Source organism: Myotis nattereri (assembly GCF_964212035.1).
Source record: "Myotis nattereri genome assembly, chromosome: 7".
In the NCBI taxonomy this organism is placed as follows: domain Eukaryota; kingdom Metazoa; phylum Chordata; class Mammalia; order Chiroptera; family Vespertilionidae; genus Myotis; species Myotis nattereri.
In genome coordinates this window covers 53144223-53159606 of record NC_138082.1, presented here as the reverse complement: position 1 = coordinate 53159606, position 15384 = coordinate 53144223, and the positions used below count along the sequence as shown (strand labels likewise).

Sequence of the window (15384 nt, the reverse complement as noted above, 5' to 3'; positions counted from 1 at the left end):
TAAATTATTTTTTTTATTTTGGTACAGAAATAATTTTTAGTTGAGATAAAACTAATTATGCATTTGTATACAAAGAAGTGTAGAAATTTGTCTTTCTTTTAAAAAATTTTTTAATTTAAATGTAGTTTAGGAACAAATCCAAAATTTAAACAGCATGGTTAATTTATTGTCTTATATCTAATTAGATTAATTGCTCTGTGAATATTTTAAGGAGCCAGACACTTAAATATTTTTCAAGCTGTTTTCAAAACTAGAGCTTGAACAAATAATGAAGACTTTGGAGGGCACAGGTACATTACATTTTTATTAAGTTTGCACATGCTTTATCTAATTTGGGAATTTAATTTCATAAATATTAATATACAAAAACTTTCTACAATGGTTTAGAGTTTCCTAATTGCAAATTCTGATTTTATGATTCATTTTCATTCAAAGACAACTGCTACTTAAAAATGAAGGGTTGAGAAAAAAAAGTTGAAGAATAAGTGGACTAGTTTGAGACAAAAATAGAACTGCTGCAGTTTGAATGACAATTATGTGAGCTACTAGTTTGGAAGATAAGCAAGCTTAATTTTTTATTTATTGAGAAAAAATTAGATTCATTTCTAATTAGATTCATTTTATTTAAAAGATCACCGGAAAATTAATGTTTGATAATTAATTGTTAATTATTAAAGCTAAGGCCAGCCATATGTCACAGAGGCAAGTTGGTGAGAGCTGTTTGTATTCTGTTTTTTGAGGTTATGTTCTGCATTAGATCAAGTCAAATCACCATCTGCAGCTGACACTGATTTGCTTTCTTTTAGGAATCTCAGGCCAAGGATAGAATAAGCATGTACATGAAATCTCATCCTGTTATTGGAGTTCACCTGCACAGACCCTTTTGGAAATGCTTAAAAAATAAAACCAGGATGGAAAGAAGTTGCCACAATTTCCCTTATTTTCAAGTTATCCTGGGCTGCTAAAAACATCTTTAGTTTTAGTGATATTAATTCATCACAGTCACCAGCTCTGAATTAATTAGACCAGGGATTGAGAAATCAATATCCAAAACTTCACCGTGATTAGAGTAGCAGTCACATAGGAAAGAGGTCAACTCAGTGAGTTCTCAGTAATGATGGTTACTGGTGGAGACGTGTCCATGCAACACACATGCACAAAATGAGTCACTGTCACCACATGCATACCCACAGCAGCATGCATGGCCTATGTTAAAAGACTAAGCCCCACAAGTTTTCCATTGGATGAGAACATAGGATTATTTTAGGCTGTGATTCCTGGTATCCACTATGATCTAGTAGAAAAACAGAAGTGAATTTCAAATTTTTAGCCAACTCCCGATTGTCCAGAGGTTATTTCTCCATTAAACAATACCCTGTAGGAGCTATAGGTCATGCCAATGATTTCAGACTAATAATAAGACACAAACATGATTGCAATGTAATATAGAAAAACGGAAGGTGACTACCATGCATGAATCGTTTACTACTACAGTAAGCTTAAAACCATACCCCCTGCCATCCAGGAACGCGAAACTAGTTTTAAGGAAACAAAAGAGGAACAAGTAAAGTGATGCTGTCATGTAGCACTTTGCTTACTTTATTTAATCTTGAACTAAAAGATTTTTTGTTTGGGCTGAAATAAGCTTATGTGCCTCTTCCACACAGGAATATATGTAGCTTGGTATTTGTATCTTTCCAAGTGATTTAAATATTTAGGAAGTGTTCACTGTCAACCTAGGCTTATGCTTCTTGCAGGAAAAAGTTCATAACAAACACCACTGAGAAAGTAACAATGCCTCCAGCCAAAATCAAGCCATGATGTCTCCACCAGGCACTTGGACTAGCTAAGGGCAGCATGATGTTGCATTGAACAGGGCATACAGCAGGCAACTTCACATGCCAAGTAAAGGGGCACTGGGAGCATCAGATGTTAAAATTTGAGTTCGTACTTTACCTTTGACATTGCGACCATTGTCTGTTTTGAACACATAAGGATAAAAGAAAAGAGAAATATAAAAAGACTAAAATTATGTCATATACACTGAATTACCTCTGTACAAAAGCAGAGAAAACAGAATGTAATTCTTAAAATTTTAACTTTGAAATTAACATTTTGACCTATTCAGCCAAGTAAAATGCATATGCTAGAAATAGTATCTGCTGTCATAAACATTCATGCTAAAATATGTGAAACATTTACCTCAATTTAAATGGATTCCAAGATACAGATATTATAATTATGACAGTTTGGAGAAAGACATACCCAGCTGCATGTAGTTGTGATAAAAACTTTCAACCTTGTCAGAAGCCATTTTTAGTGTTGCTTCAACCATCATTTAACAAAGAAGGACTACACAACATTTTGCATGTTAAACAATTTTTTTTGTATAATTTCACCTAGAGTTTCAATAAGGAAAAATATTTCTAAAAGAGCATTTTATCTTATAAATCAACTTGCATATTAATCACAAATTTATTTTTTGTCCCTCTCATAAATGTTCTTTAATGTATATTTTGAAAATACCAAATTGTACACGAAGAGTCACTCCTAGGCAAAAAATGATTACAAGAAATCAGTGAGACACTGGATTATTCAAAGGGAATGTAAGATTTTAAAATTTACGTTGTTATAATGTACTCAGTATAATACCTAGAATATTTAGGAAATTTGTTATATTAAAACTGGAGGCCTGGCGCATGAAATTGTGCACAGGTAGGGTCCCTGGCCTGGCCTGTGATCAGGGCTGATCTTCCTCAGCTGCCGGCAACCGGCCCCGCCCCCTGCCACTGCTGGTTGCCCTCCGTGTGTGTGGGGGGCGAATTGCTAGGCGATTGGGGCACTGGCACCGCCCACATTCGCTGCCACTCACTCCTGGTTCCCAGTTCCCCAACAGGCGATTGGGGCCTGTGGGCTGGGGGCAGCGTTTGCATTGAGCATCTGCCATCTGCCCCCTGGTGGTCAGTGCGTGTCATAGCCGGCCAGTCTTTCTGCCGTCTGATATATTTGCATATTACGCTTTTATCTATATAGATGGGCTGTTTTCAAATCTCAGAATGGAGTCTGTAAGGATAGATAAAGGCCTTTCCTTTTCTTTGCTTTGGCCTTCCACAGCTTAAGAGAAGCACCTGGTCATTAACCCCCAAGATTATTGGCTCCTCTGATTCAAACAGCTCCTCTGTTCAAACTACAGATAAGATAAGCTACTCTCAAGGCTTCATTCTTGCATCCCTCTTATTCCTGCTGTTTTCACAACTCAGGGATAATTCTCAGCGAGGAGTCTCTAGTTAGTAGAAGGTCCTATTCCCCCTCCCCTTCAAACCAAGCCTCTTTTTAACTCTTCATAACTTTTGTTCTAAGCTTGTTTTATGGGCTTGGGAAAAATCCTGATAAGATACCTCCTTAGGACATCTGCCGGACTGTCTCCTGGAAAACAAACAAACCGTAACTTTTCAAGAAAAACCCCCTCCTATCTGCTCAGCTTCAACAGGACCCCCCTCCTGTCCTTGTCGCTTAGCAACAGCCACTGCTTCAAAGAGTAGGCCACCCTTTCTTTCCTGCCCTGTACTGACTAGCAATGCTTGGCCCTTTCCTCTCTTGGAAAGTAAATAAACGTCCTCTCTGCATCTCGTCTTTTACTTGTGAATTCTTTCACAGCCCATGTCACCAGCCAAACCCTAACAGAGTGTTTTCAGATTTAGAGATTAGCAATCTGACTCTTTGTTACATATTTGCTACGAGCAAAATAAGCCTGACTAGTTTTGAAACAAGCAGAGCATAAAATAAACAAAGTCATGTCAAAACCATTCAAATATATCCAAGATTTGAAAAATCTGTTCAACATTTGTTGACATCTCTGCTAATATTGGGAATGTTTAAAATCTTGGGATATATTAGCATTGTTTCAAAGCTTATAATTGAAGCAATTTCAATAGTGTGTATATTGAATCGCTAGTGTAGACATTGCCTTAGACAGAGATACACAAAGACTGTGACCTTACATGACAACTCTCTGCCCACTTTGAGGGACCATTAAAAGCAAATAGGGACAATGGAAGAGACCTTGATTACATAGAATTATCTATCCCCATCAGAAGCTGGGTTCAAACATCATTAGTAGAATAGCAAGTGCTTTCAAGAGTTTAAAAATTAAAATTCTACTTCCCAAACCTGAAAATTACATATAAAATTTTGCAAATTAAGACACACACACACACACACACACACACACACACACACACCCTCATTTGAATTCATATTGTTGTCTCCTACTCCAAGAAGAGCAATTTCCTCCTATATTGGCTATCTTTATAGAACTTTCAGTAATTTGCAAATATATTCATGTTATATAGTCACATTATATAGTCACATTACATAGTTAATGCTGCTTTGATGATCTAAGGCAGAGCATGGGGTTCATTCTGCTGGTTCTAGCTAGATATAATTGTTTTTCCTCTGTGGCAGCATAAAGACAGCAGGTAGAGTAAGTGTGGCAGAAGAATTTTACATCTTTCACCCTAATTATAAAACAATTGGGGTTTATATTTTGTATGTCTATCTTTTTTGAATTTCATTTTTCTAGTAGTATATTTTTATTGTATTTATAAATATATTGGTTCATGATGGCTTAGATAAAAATTTCTGGTCCTTCACTGTAAATGGGTTGAGAAATACAATTCTAAGGAACTTGATAATGTAGATTCAATGAAATAATAATGTAAAATATTATGCCCTAATATATTTGCAAGTTTTTTTAAAGTGCTACAAAGATAACCAACATAGGAGGAAATTGCTCTTCTTGAAATAGGAGAGAACAACATAAATTCAAAATCTGGTGCAGGTGGAGGTTAACCTGTTAACCAGTTACATGAATTCATAAAACTAAAATCAGTTTTAAAAGTTTTCCGCTTTCCCTTTTCAGTGGCTCAGTTTCTAAAATATAAAAAATATATAGCCTTAGGAAGTGTAGTCTTCTATGTTAATGAGTGTTGTAGCTAAAATTATTCTGAAGCTAAGTACAAAATGTCCACTGAATTTTATCAGGCATTAACTGTAGCATCTGCAAGAAAGTGATACAATTTTTTTGACAATAACATAACTTGGATGATCAATAACATAAATTAAAGATCTCAACTCATGTCCATGTATAGAATCCATACTGAGAAATCAAAAAATGTTAAATCACCCTTTCCCATAATTGTATCAGTAACTGCACTAAATGGAGATCACATAAAATTGAAAACTGTAAAGTTAAATCATGAAATCTGATCTAACCTCCTAGCATAACTGTCAAATCACAGGCTAAGTTTGTGTCTATACTGCACTGATTATGTATCATTTAATACTTAAAGGTACTGTTTCTGAATGTTATTATATTATAACTTAGGTGCTAGGCAAAAAGGCCAGTCTCTGAAAAGTCAGCATAATTCCTAAAAATGGTTACACTAATTGTATTAACTAATTAAAATATATGCTGGTCATTTAAGTTACTATGTTGATTTTACTGTTTTTCAGTCATAGGATCTATTGCTCAAAGATCAAATTTCAGAGCTCTCATTGGGTCAGGCGATATCGAACATGCAATTACTACATGGTTTAGAGCCTTAGATAATTATCCAGTTTCAAAATTGTCCTTTATTTTATTTTATTTTCTCTCTTTTTGACATTCTTTGGGCTACAGATTAAAATGGATGTGCTCATTGCTCTTTGACTATATAGAGTTTCTTAAATCTATCTGATAGAAAACTGTTCCTTCTGTTTCAGTGATATTGACTTTTCTTCTCTTTGAAAAATTTCCTGCCAATACATTTTCTTTCACCTCTTCTGCCTTCTCTACTTCACTGGGGATCTATCCCCACATGATTCAACCCTAAGCTTTTGGTTTAAATTTTAGAGCATTATGGAGCAGGTAACTCATTTCCTGATGTCTGTGTGTTTTCAGAACATGTTTCACAAGCATGGCCTTGTCAATTTTAACCAGCACTTACTGAGTTCCTGTCGTAATACAGGCAATAGTTCTGGATACTGAGGCTGCAGAGCTAATTGTGCCAGAACTCCCATGTCAGGGAGCTCATAGCAACATAATTACTTGCTTGCATATCCAACAGGGATGACACAGACATATAATGCAGTATAATGTAGACTACATTAAATGCTGTAATATATGTAAACACAGCTTTGCACACTCAGGTGCAAATTGAATTCCTCTGGTTTGAGAAGGGGCAGTGGGTCCTTACAGCTATGGGGGAAAGCTGGGAAGAGTGCTTCTGGCAGAAGAAAATAATGAAGCCAAGAAAGTGCATGATACATTTTTAGAAAAGGCAATTAAGTTTTGTGGAGGATTGGAATAGAATACACAGGAGGGGAGAGAGCCTTGGAGAGGCCAGAAATGAGGCTTAAAAAATAACTGTGACAAGCTGGCAAAGTACCTAGTACCCTTCACTCAGGAGCCCCAGGGTCGGATTTATGTTAAAAAGCAGCAGCATGAGTGATGATGGGCACTTGCAGGAAGGAATACAAGAAAGGACAATGGGTCTCTCAAGATCCCAAATCTGCAGGATTCAGAAAACTGATGTGTCCGTGCAGCAGGCACTCTGAATCCTGGACACTGTGGGAAAAGTTCAATGATTCAAAAGACCCCTTGTACAGGGAGGTTTTATGGAGCAGGAGTGAGGAAAGAAAAAAAACATGAATCGATTGTGGGCTTTGGGTTTAAAGCCAGCTCTGACACTCTATAATCTTGAGCTAGTTATTTATTTAGCATATGTATGCCTCGGTTTCTTCATCTATAAAATGGGGCTTAATAATAGTTCCTAATTTATAAGGTTGTTATGAGAGCTAAATGAGAATTAATATGTACCAATCAATTACATTGCTTCTCACATAGTACATACTCAACAAATGTTATTCATTATTATGTTAACCATCCACAGTTTTGGCCAATGCTTTTTTATAAATCCATACTTTAACTACTAGTTAATATAAGAATGTGAAAAAATAAGAAGCTAGGGAGAAATGAGTGAATTCCGACTTTGCTTTCCAAGTTGATTTTGTTTAAGATCAAGAGTTTCAGGTTTTTGTTTTGTTTTGTTTTTGTTCCTTAAACTTTTACCCTTCCCCCTACCTATTCGCTCCCTTAATCAATTTATAGCTTCCTGATCACTCACTATGGAACATTTCAGACACCTCTTCCTTTGGAAAGAGTTGGCCAATTAAATAGTCCTGTGATAGCACACCACTGTTTCTGCCCAGGGCTTGACTATTTGCTAAATATAACACGATTAATTATGCTTGAGATGATAGCATTATGACCTAAGCACATCTTATATTATGTCATTAATTCATTAAACTTCCATTAAGTAGGCAGATAGTGGTTATCATACTATTTCAAAAACACAGATAAATAAGCCACAAGAAACCAAATTAGTCACTGGGGTTTCAAGAAGAAATCAGTAACAACTCTGAATGTAGGACTCATATTTTTTAATAGCCTCTACTCACATTTCTTCCTTTAAGCCTTAAGGAATACCAGGCAACGATTTTCAACTGTTGTGCCACAATAATTTTTAAAACGTAATACTATTTAGTCAAAGGTGCTGACCTTCTTTCCCTTAGAGTGGCAAATAAAAAAAATGACAATAGGCAACACAATAATAGCTATCTGGTGTGACTGAATCAAAATTATACCTTTTTTTTTTGTTAGGCAAAAAATTTATTTATTTTTGCAGAAGTTTAGTAATTAGTGTATCGTGTCATGAGATGAAAAACGTTGAAAATCACTGCTCTTAGGCATAAAGATTAATGTAGAAATGAAAAACAGTATCGAAATTCCCTATCATTACCCATTAATTTATGTTTTCACATTTTAAAAAACTTCAGACGTACCTTCACTGGCATGTCGGTCTCTAAATATGTTCTTGGGGTGGACACTGAATCCTTCCATATCATGGACTGAAGAAGCCCTCCGTATACTACAAATGCTTTCTTTCGATCTGGAATGGGTCAGCTTGGAGCTTGACTGAAGCATGTCAGGGTAGAGTCGGTCCCACTGCCTTTTGGGAGAGGAATGGTCCAGAGGTCCAGATATATTCACCAACGGGGAGCATTTGCTGGGCTGTATCAAGGCTTTTGTATCATCTGCTTCAGAGGGGCTGCAGCTTTCTTTTGTAGGAGATTTAAAGTGCTTCATGGCCACTGAATCATCACTGTGTTTAGATGAATCAATCACAACCACATCAGGGTCTTCTTGTGGTAAGGACTCCTTTCTGTAAGTGAGCACTCTCAGGCCAGGGAACTTGAACCCAAAAAGTTTCCCTAAAGTAGAGACAGAAAAGAGCATTATTAGAAGACAAAATATACACCCCTTAAAATAAACAAGCAAATATGTTTGGTTCATATTTAAATTATGTGTAAGATTTACTCGTCAATATTTAATGTACAGTTGGAATGAGGCAAATTGTAGAAAACTTCTCTGAGGGTCATACAAATTATCATGTGAGTGTAAGAAAGTAGTAGACATAATTTTACCATGTTTTTATAGGTAGATATTCTCCAGTGATGTGAACCCATTATTTGAATGACACAAGGTTTTTTGTTTTAATAAATTAAAAGTATATATCCATTATATATCCATTCTTTGAGGGTATTTGAAAGGAAGAGCATAGTTTAGAAAGAAAAAAAAGAGATGGGGCACTGTGTGTAAAAGGATCAGATACAGAAAAGACTATAAGGTATGCATGTGTATGTGTTGGGGGCTACTCTATTGCAAGTAGCAGGGAAGGGAATGAGGTGGAGATGAGGAGCTGGCCTGACATAACTAGAAGGTTTCTATTGGATAATAATGTTAGTTGAGTGTGGATGGAAAAGTGAGGTCAACTATGTATGAGATGTTTCTTATTCCATTTGGAATTCTTGCAAGACTTTTGGTTTCAGAGAGAGATGTATGGTAAAGATAGGAATTCATTTTTCCTGATTTTTTGTCCTGAAATCTGAGAATATAACTAAGAAACACATAAACTCATTGGTAGTAAAATTCAAATTAAAAAAAAGCATAACATTTAGTGTTGGCAAAAAATGCTGGAGAGCATTGCAACCTGCTACAAATTCTTTGGAAAGTCATTTTACAATATCCATTAAAATGAGAAAATACACTTTTCATTTGACTCATCAACCCCATTTATAGAATATCACAAGCCACAAAAACTAGACATAATCTGAATATTCATAAGATGAAGAATGGTTGTATAGATTATGGCATCATTATATTTTGAAATCGTATGACATTTTTTTTTTTAAAAAAACAAGAATAGGCTTATGTTCTTGATGTTTGGAAGTAGGGAAAATATAATATATTGCATCTCTCTTGTTTGTTACGGCAAGCATGCATTCTTTTATAAATTAAAAAAAAACTAAAAAGGTAAAACTTCTGTCCTTACAGAGAAATGAAAATATAAGAGAAAGCATCCAAATAATATTGTATAATTTAAAGATTTTCTAAGAATTGTCTGCAAGAAAATGCAGAGTTTCTAGTTTGTATTGCCAGCTTAGTAGCCTCAGTCCACATCAGCCATGCCTTTCCAATTACATGTTGCCATTCTAGTTAGTCAGTTGGTGTCTTTGGTTTACCTTCTTATTTCTCTGATGGTCAGGGGCACCACTTTCTTTAATATATTTACTATGAATTTTTCCTCAGTGGATTGAAGGTGGTCTTAAAATGTGAAAGAACACTCAAAACTCATGAACTTTCCTGCATTTTATTTGCGTATGGTCTTCTAGTGGATGATCTCATGCACACACATGTTCAATGATTTATAAATTTGTATCTCCAGCCTCGATCTCCTTTCTTAGTTCTAGAATTGCATATCTAAAGGCCTCATCAGCATCTTCATTCAGAATTCTTAATAATACCTCAAAATCTCATAGAAAATTCAACCTCATGATCTATCTTTCCAAGCCCAGTCCTTTCTTTCAGTGAATAGCATCACAATCCATCTAGTTCTATAAGCCTGTGATTTGAGACTCATTGTAGTTACTGTTCTCTCTCACCTTCATTCCCTATATCTGATGAGTCCCCTAACTGTGTTCATTTCATCTCTGGAATATCTTTTTAATGATAGTCATAATAATCATTTTCACTTCTCTCATTTCCACTGCTCTCACTTTTGTCTAAGCTACTATAGGTTCATCTGATTTCTTGCATCATATTGTCCATCCTTTAAAAAATAGTTTTCTATCTTTTAAGAAAATGTCACTTTTGATCACATAGACCAGCGGTTCTCAACCTGTGGGTCACGACCTTTTAGGGGTCGAACGACCCTTCCACAGGGGTCGCCTAAGACCATCGGAAAACACATATATAATTACATATTGTTTTTGTGATTAATCACTATGCTTTAATGATGTTCAATTTGTAACAGTGAAATTGGGGGTCACCACAACATGAGGAACTGTATTAAAGGGTCTCGGCATTAGGAAGGTTGAGAACCGCTGACATAGACTATGATTTAATATTTCACTGCTCCCAATAATTCCCTGCATTGGGAATAAAGGCAACTCTATCTCCATTCTGCAGCTTCATCTTTCCTCCCTCACCCTCTAGGACCCAGTCCTGTGGACTTCATAATTCCTTCGGAGGCCTATGCTTCTTTCGAGGCTTCCTTGTGTTGATAAATTTTACTCTTCCCACTTAATACATCCTTTAGGTTTTAGCTCCAAAGTTATTTCCTTTGGAAAATGTTTCCTTCCTTCTGAACTGGATTAGCATCCCCTTTACACCTTTCACCACAGTTCCCTAGTTATACACTTGTTGACTTTCTTATTTCTCTCCCTTAGTGGACTGTAGGCTCATAGGCGAAGGGCCCTTGTCTGTTTTGCTCACCAAACCCCAGCTCTGACAGGATGCTTGAGTTTAGTAAATAACTTTCCACAAGCAGATGCCAAACTGAAAATGTGCTTCAATCTTTACTGTAGAAAAACTAGAATATTTAATTGCTCTGACCAACTTAATTAGAGAATCTTAGCCTGCTGAAATTGTATTGACCCCTATTTACCAAAAAATGATTGATTGCATTGAACTTGGTAGCTCGTGGAAATGGTGAACTGTATACTGTGTACTATAAACTTGCTACAGCTCTTCCTAGCATTGTAAATTTCATCTTTCTTCATTGTTTATTAATTGCTACTATTCTGATCTTAGAGCATACAAGTGTTTTCAAACTCATCATCATCTAGTGAATTTTATGAAAAATACCCACTCAGAAAATTTTAAAACTAAATAGTTTAATTAATTATTGCACACTTTCATTTGTAAGCTAGTGGACACCTAATTAACAGTGTCAAATATAATTGAAATAAAATTGATCTTTCTGGTTGAAGACATGACACAATGCATAGACAAACCCCAAATATGTTGAACATTAAACTCATTTCTAAAATTTCAGTTTTTTCCATCACCATTTATCCCATTAGGGTCTCTTCCACCTTCACCTATCCCCCTTCACCCATGAAATCACCCACTCTGTTGCTCATGTCCATGAGTTCTCTCTCTCTTTTTTCTTTTTTGCTCCATCCTTCTGCCCCCACCCAACCCAGCTGTCTGCCTGCTCTCTATCTATGAGCATTAAGCTGTTGATTAATAAAATGCAGAAGAGAGTAATGAATCCATGCAAATGGGATTAAATGATAGCATATTACAATAACTGTTCTGCAGGAATTTTTACATAATTCTACTGACAATGTTTATATGCTCAAGTAAATTGGCAAGTTAAAAATTAGTGAACTGCATCAGAATCATTTGATTAGTTTTTAATGCACATGAAATTGAATAATAAAGCAGTTTACAAATCAATTCTGTAAGCTTATTACAATGGCCTGAAGGTCAATGCCTATTTTTATTCATTTTTCATCACTTACATTACTCCCTTCTTTTAAAGACAATTCACTGCCTTTCTTAAATAATGATCACACAAGGCGTGTAGTTTGCTCACACAGTTTAGTGATGTACAAGGTGGCACAGATGGTTTTTTCTGCATCACTAGGTTAATATGACCATGTTATATTGTATTACAGATTTAGTTGTCTAACTGTCGTTCATCCGGAAAGAATACACATTGAGAATTTTGCTTAGTGCTGGCACTTTCAGGCATGAAATAGAAAACACTAAATGAGTGTAGTCCTGTTAGGATCTTAACACTGAAAAACACCCTCGCAAGTCAAGTCTTCAGATTTCACTACATACGTATTCTAACTTGAATAGCGAAAATAGATACAGTTTAGCCTATTTACTAAGATGTTCAATAAATCTGAAATCAGAATAGCTGAATATGGTTTTACACATGTTTTACACATTCTCCAAAATAAATATAAGCACTGATAAACTACTTCTATGAATATAATTTTGCTTAAATACACCACTTTCAGATAAGAAGATATATAGTTTCTGATATAACATGAACTTATAAGTAACAATTATGACAAGGTCTTTCTCTGGAGGTTTTTTGTGGAGCTGCTAAATATAAGTTAGAAGCTGCATCTTCATGTATCCTGTGTCATATTGAACTAAGAGCTTTCTACTTTTCAACCAAGAAGGCACATTGATATTCCCCTTGTCTTTTTCTTTGAGAACTCTAGAATTATGACTTTAACCAAATATGGAAAGATATGAAATACTTGGCCCCCAGTCAAATAAGAAATCAGGGTAAAGTCAGAATAAAACAGTAGTTTCCCTGATTTAATTTCAGTTTATTCAAGATTTGCTGGGTTTTTTTTGACTATGAATATCCACCTGAGAATCTAATGAGAATCATAACTTTCTTCTCTAAATAAATGCAGATAAATACATACCCACAATTTTATTTATTATCTCAGAGATTGAATAAGGACCCACTCCCGTTTCCCAAACCAAAATTCTTCTATTAACCTCCCTAGAATCTCCTAGGATTAGTTGACTGTTAATATTACTTCCATTTTTGACTTACTTTGCTTATATCTTTGTGCTAATGGAAGTTCTCACAAAATTATAACAATCAAATCTATCCTCTCTCCTGTGGTAATGGGACTTTAGAAAATGGTTTTGCTAAACATTCCCAAATTGAAAATATCTCATTAATCTGAACTGTTCTCTCTCTCTCTCTCTCTCTCTCTCTCTCTCTCTCTCTCTCTCTCTTTCTCCCTTCCACCCCCCCTCAGAGCTGGTTCTCATCTAGTGAGTTTGGAAGAAAACTATTGCACCAATTTGACTACAAACAATTTTTCTATTAAGATTATACCTAGGAATGTTAGACATAACATTGAGAAGCACTGCTTCCCACCTGGCCAGGTCATCATGAGAGTAAGAAGCAGAAAATGCAGGTGTGGGAGAAGGGAGATAAGACAGCCAGGACATGGCAGTGGACTGCTTTTAGCCACCCAAGGTTGTAATCCCTAGTGAGGAGGGAGTGGTAATGAAAGCAAACACATCAGTGTTATTAGTATATAGACTTCACTAGGGTTGAATGTGATAATTGCTGAATAAATCAATGTATGATTTATAATAACCGTTACTTTATCTTCCATTGATTTCTTCCTTTTCCAAATGCCAAGTTAAACAATCCATTCAAATTGTGTGAAAATAATAACATGTTTGCCTAGACTGACTCAAAATGACCGGGTAGTTATAATATTGACAGGGATTCTCTTCATAGGATATTCTAAATACAAATGGAACAAACATTACTCAAATGTTGTATGACTAGGGCCTCGGCCTGATTTAGGGGTTGCTAAGTAACAAAAGCTTCCAAATGATATACATATGGGGAGGGACTCTGGTGTGGATATGCTAATTTAAGTGATCATTAACATTCATTGTTAATGAAGAGATAATGCGTACTGATTTTCCTCTACTAGCAACTTTCTTGATCTTAAAAATATAATTTTGCCCAAATCCCAGGGAGAAACATGACATAAAATCAATTGTAACCTATGACTGAACTTTTCCCAGATTTCCATTAGCAGCCATGCCATGGTTCATTTTGCTATATTAAATATAATCTTTAAAAAGAGGTAACTTCCAAACACATAATAGAAAACATAGCAATGTTGTAAAACCTTTAATTAAATTCATGTGAATAATAGATTGTTTCTAGGTAATGCTTGTTGAGAGAGAAACTATACTAATATTAGAGGCCTGGTGCACAGCATTCGTGCACTGGAGTGGGGGTGTCCCTCAGCCTGGCCTGTGCCCTCCTACAGTCTGGGACACATCGGGGGATGTCCGCCTTCCGGCTTAGACCCATGTGGGCCTAAGCCAGCAGGCGGACATCCACCCAGGGGTCCTTAGCGCTGCTGTGGAGGCAGGAGAGGCTTCCTCTACCACTGCTGTGCTCACCAGCTGTGAGCCAGGCTTCTGGGTGAGCGGCGCTCCTCCTGTGGGAGCAGCGATCAGCCAGAAACTGAGCTCGCTGCTCCTTAGCGCTGCCTCAGAGGCAGGAGAGGATCCTGCCACTGTCGCTGAGCTCGCCAGCTATGAGCCCGGCTTCTGGCCTAGCAGTGCTCCCCTTGTGGGAGCGCACTGACCACCAGGGGGCAGCTCCTGCATTGAGGGTCTGCCCCTAGGTGGTCAGTGAGGGTCATAGGGACCAGTCGTTCCACTGTTCGGTTGATTTTCATATTAGCCTTTTATTATATAGGATACCAGCTTTTCATCTTTGAATTAAAGGATGACTTTCAGCTCCAATGGAGAATCATAAAAACACTATGACTGCCTTTTTATGAACCAGCTATTTAGAAAATTTATTTGTTCCTGAGCTTGAGGTGTGAAAATTGAGATACAAATTTGAGGGAGTAATGCAGCTATTCAGGAAAAGACATATTTTATGTGTTAATTATTCAAAATGTTGAGTCCAAATCATAGAAATAAATTTTTAAGGCTAAAATTAGCCAGATAATTCCCTAAATTATCAACTTTATTCTGTGTGTGGAGACAGCTTCAGTCAAAGCTTTTAGAGTAATTCAAACTTTTATTTTAGTAAGGATGAAAGTAAAGCTCTGCTTTGATTTGGGGAAGTATAATTTTAATCATTTTAAAGATAATTAAAGATAATTATAGTACCATAATAAGATTAAATATAAAGCTCCCTTTTGAAAATTACTGAGAGAATAACAAATGATAGAAATTTAACTTTGTTTTGCTAAATTTTTATATTTTGTTTCACTTAAAATTTATCTTTATAATTTTATATAAACATTAATTAAGTTAGTCCAGTAGTTTCCAAAATTTAGTGGGTATCAGAATGATCTAAAGAGTTTGTTAAAATATGGATTATTGAATTTCTCTATTTCTTATTCAGCTGTTCTGGTGTAAGGCCCATGAACCTGTATCTCAAACATGTTGCAAGGTGATGCTGATGG

At 36.0% G+C, this 15384-nt stretch overlaps 1 protein-coding gene across 3 annotated transcripts in view; it reads right to left on the bottom strand.

The window, feature by feature from the left end:
* KCNH7 (potassium voltage-gated channel subfamily H member 7) overlaps positions 1-15384 on the bottom strand; it is a 405370-nt gene that overhangs the window by 123410 nt on the left and 266576 nt on the right. For 2 of the 3 annotated variants that reach the window (XM_081095167.1, XM_081095168.1), the window contains exons 4-6: positions 7885-8313; positions 1957-1977; positions 1512-1535 (exon numbers count right to left, since the gene is read on the bottom strand). In XM_081095167.1, the coding sequence (XP_080951293.1) occupies positions 1512-1535; positions 1957-1977; positions 7885-8313 (474 nt within the window). The remainder of the gene's footprint in view (positions 1-1511; positions 1536-1956; positions 1978-7884; positions 8314-15384) is intronic. The other variant, XM_081095169.1, reaches the window with a different exon arrangement.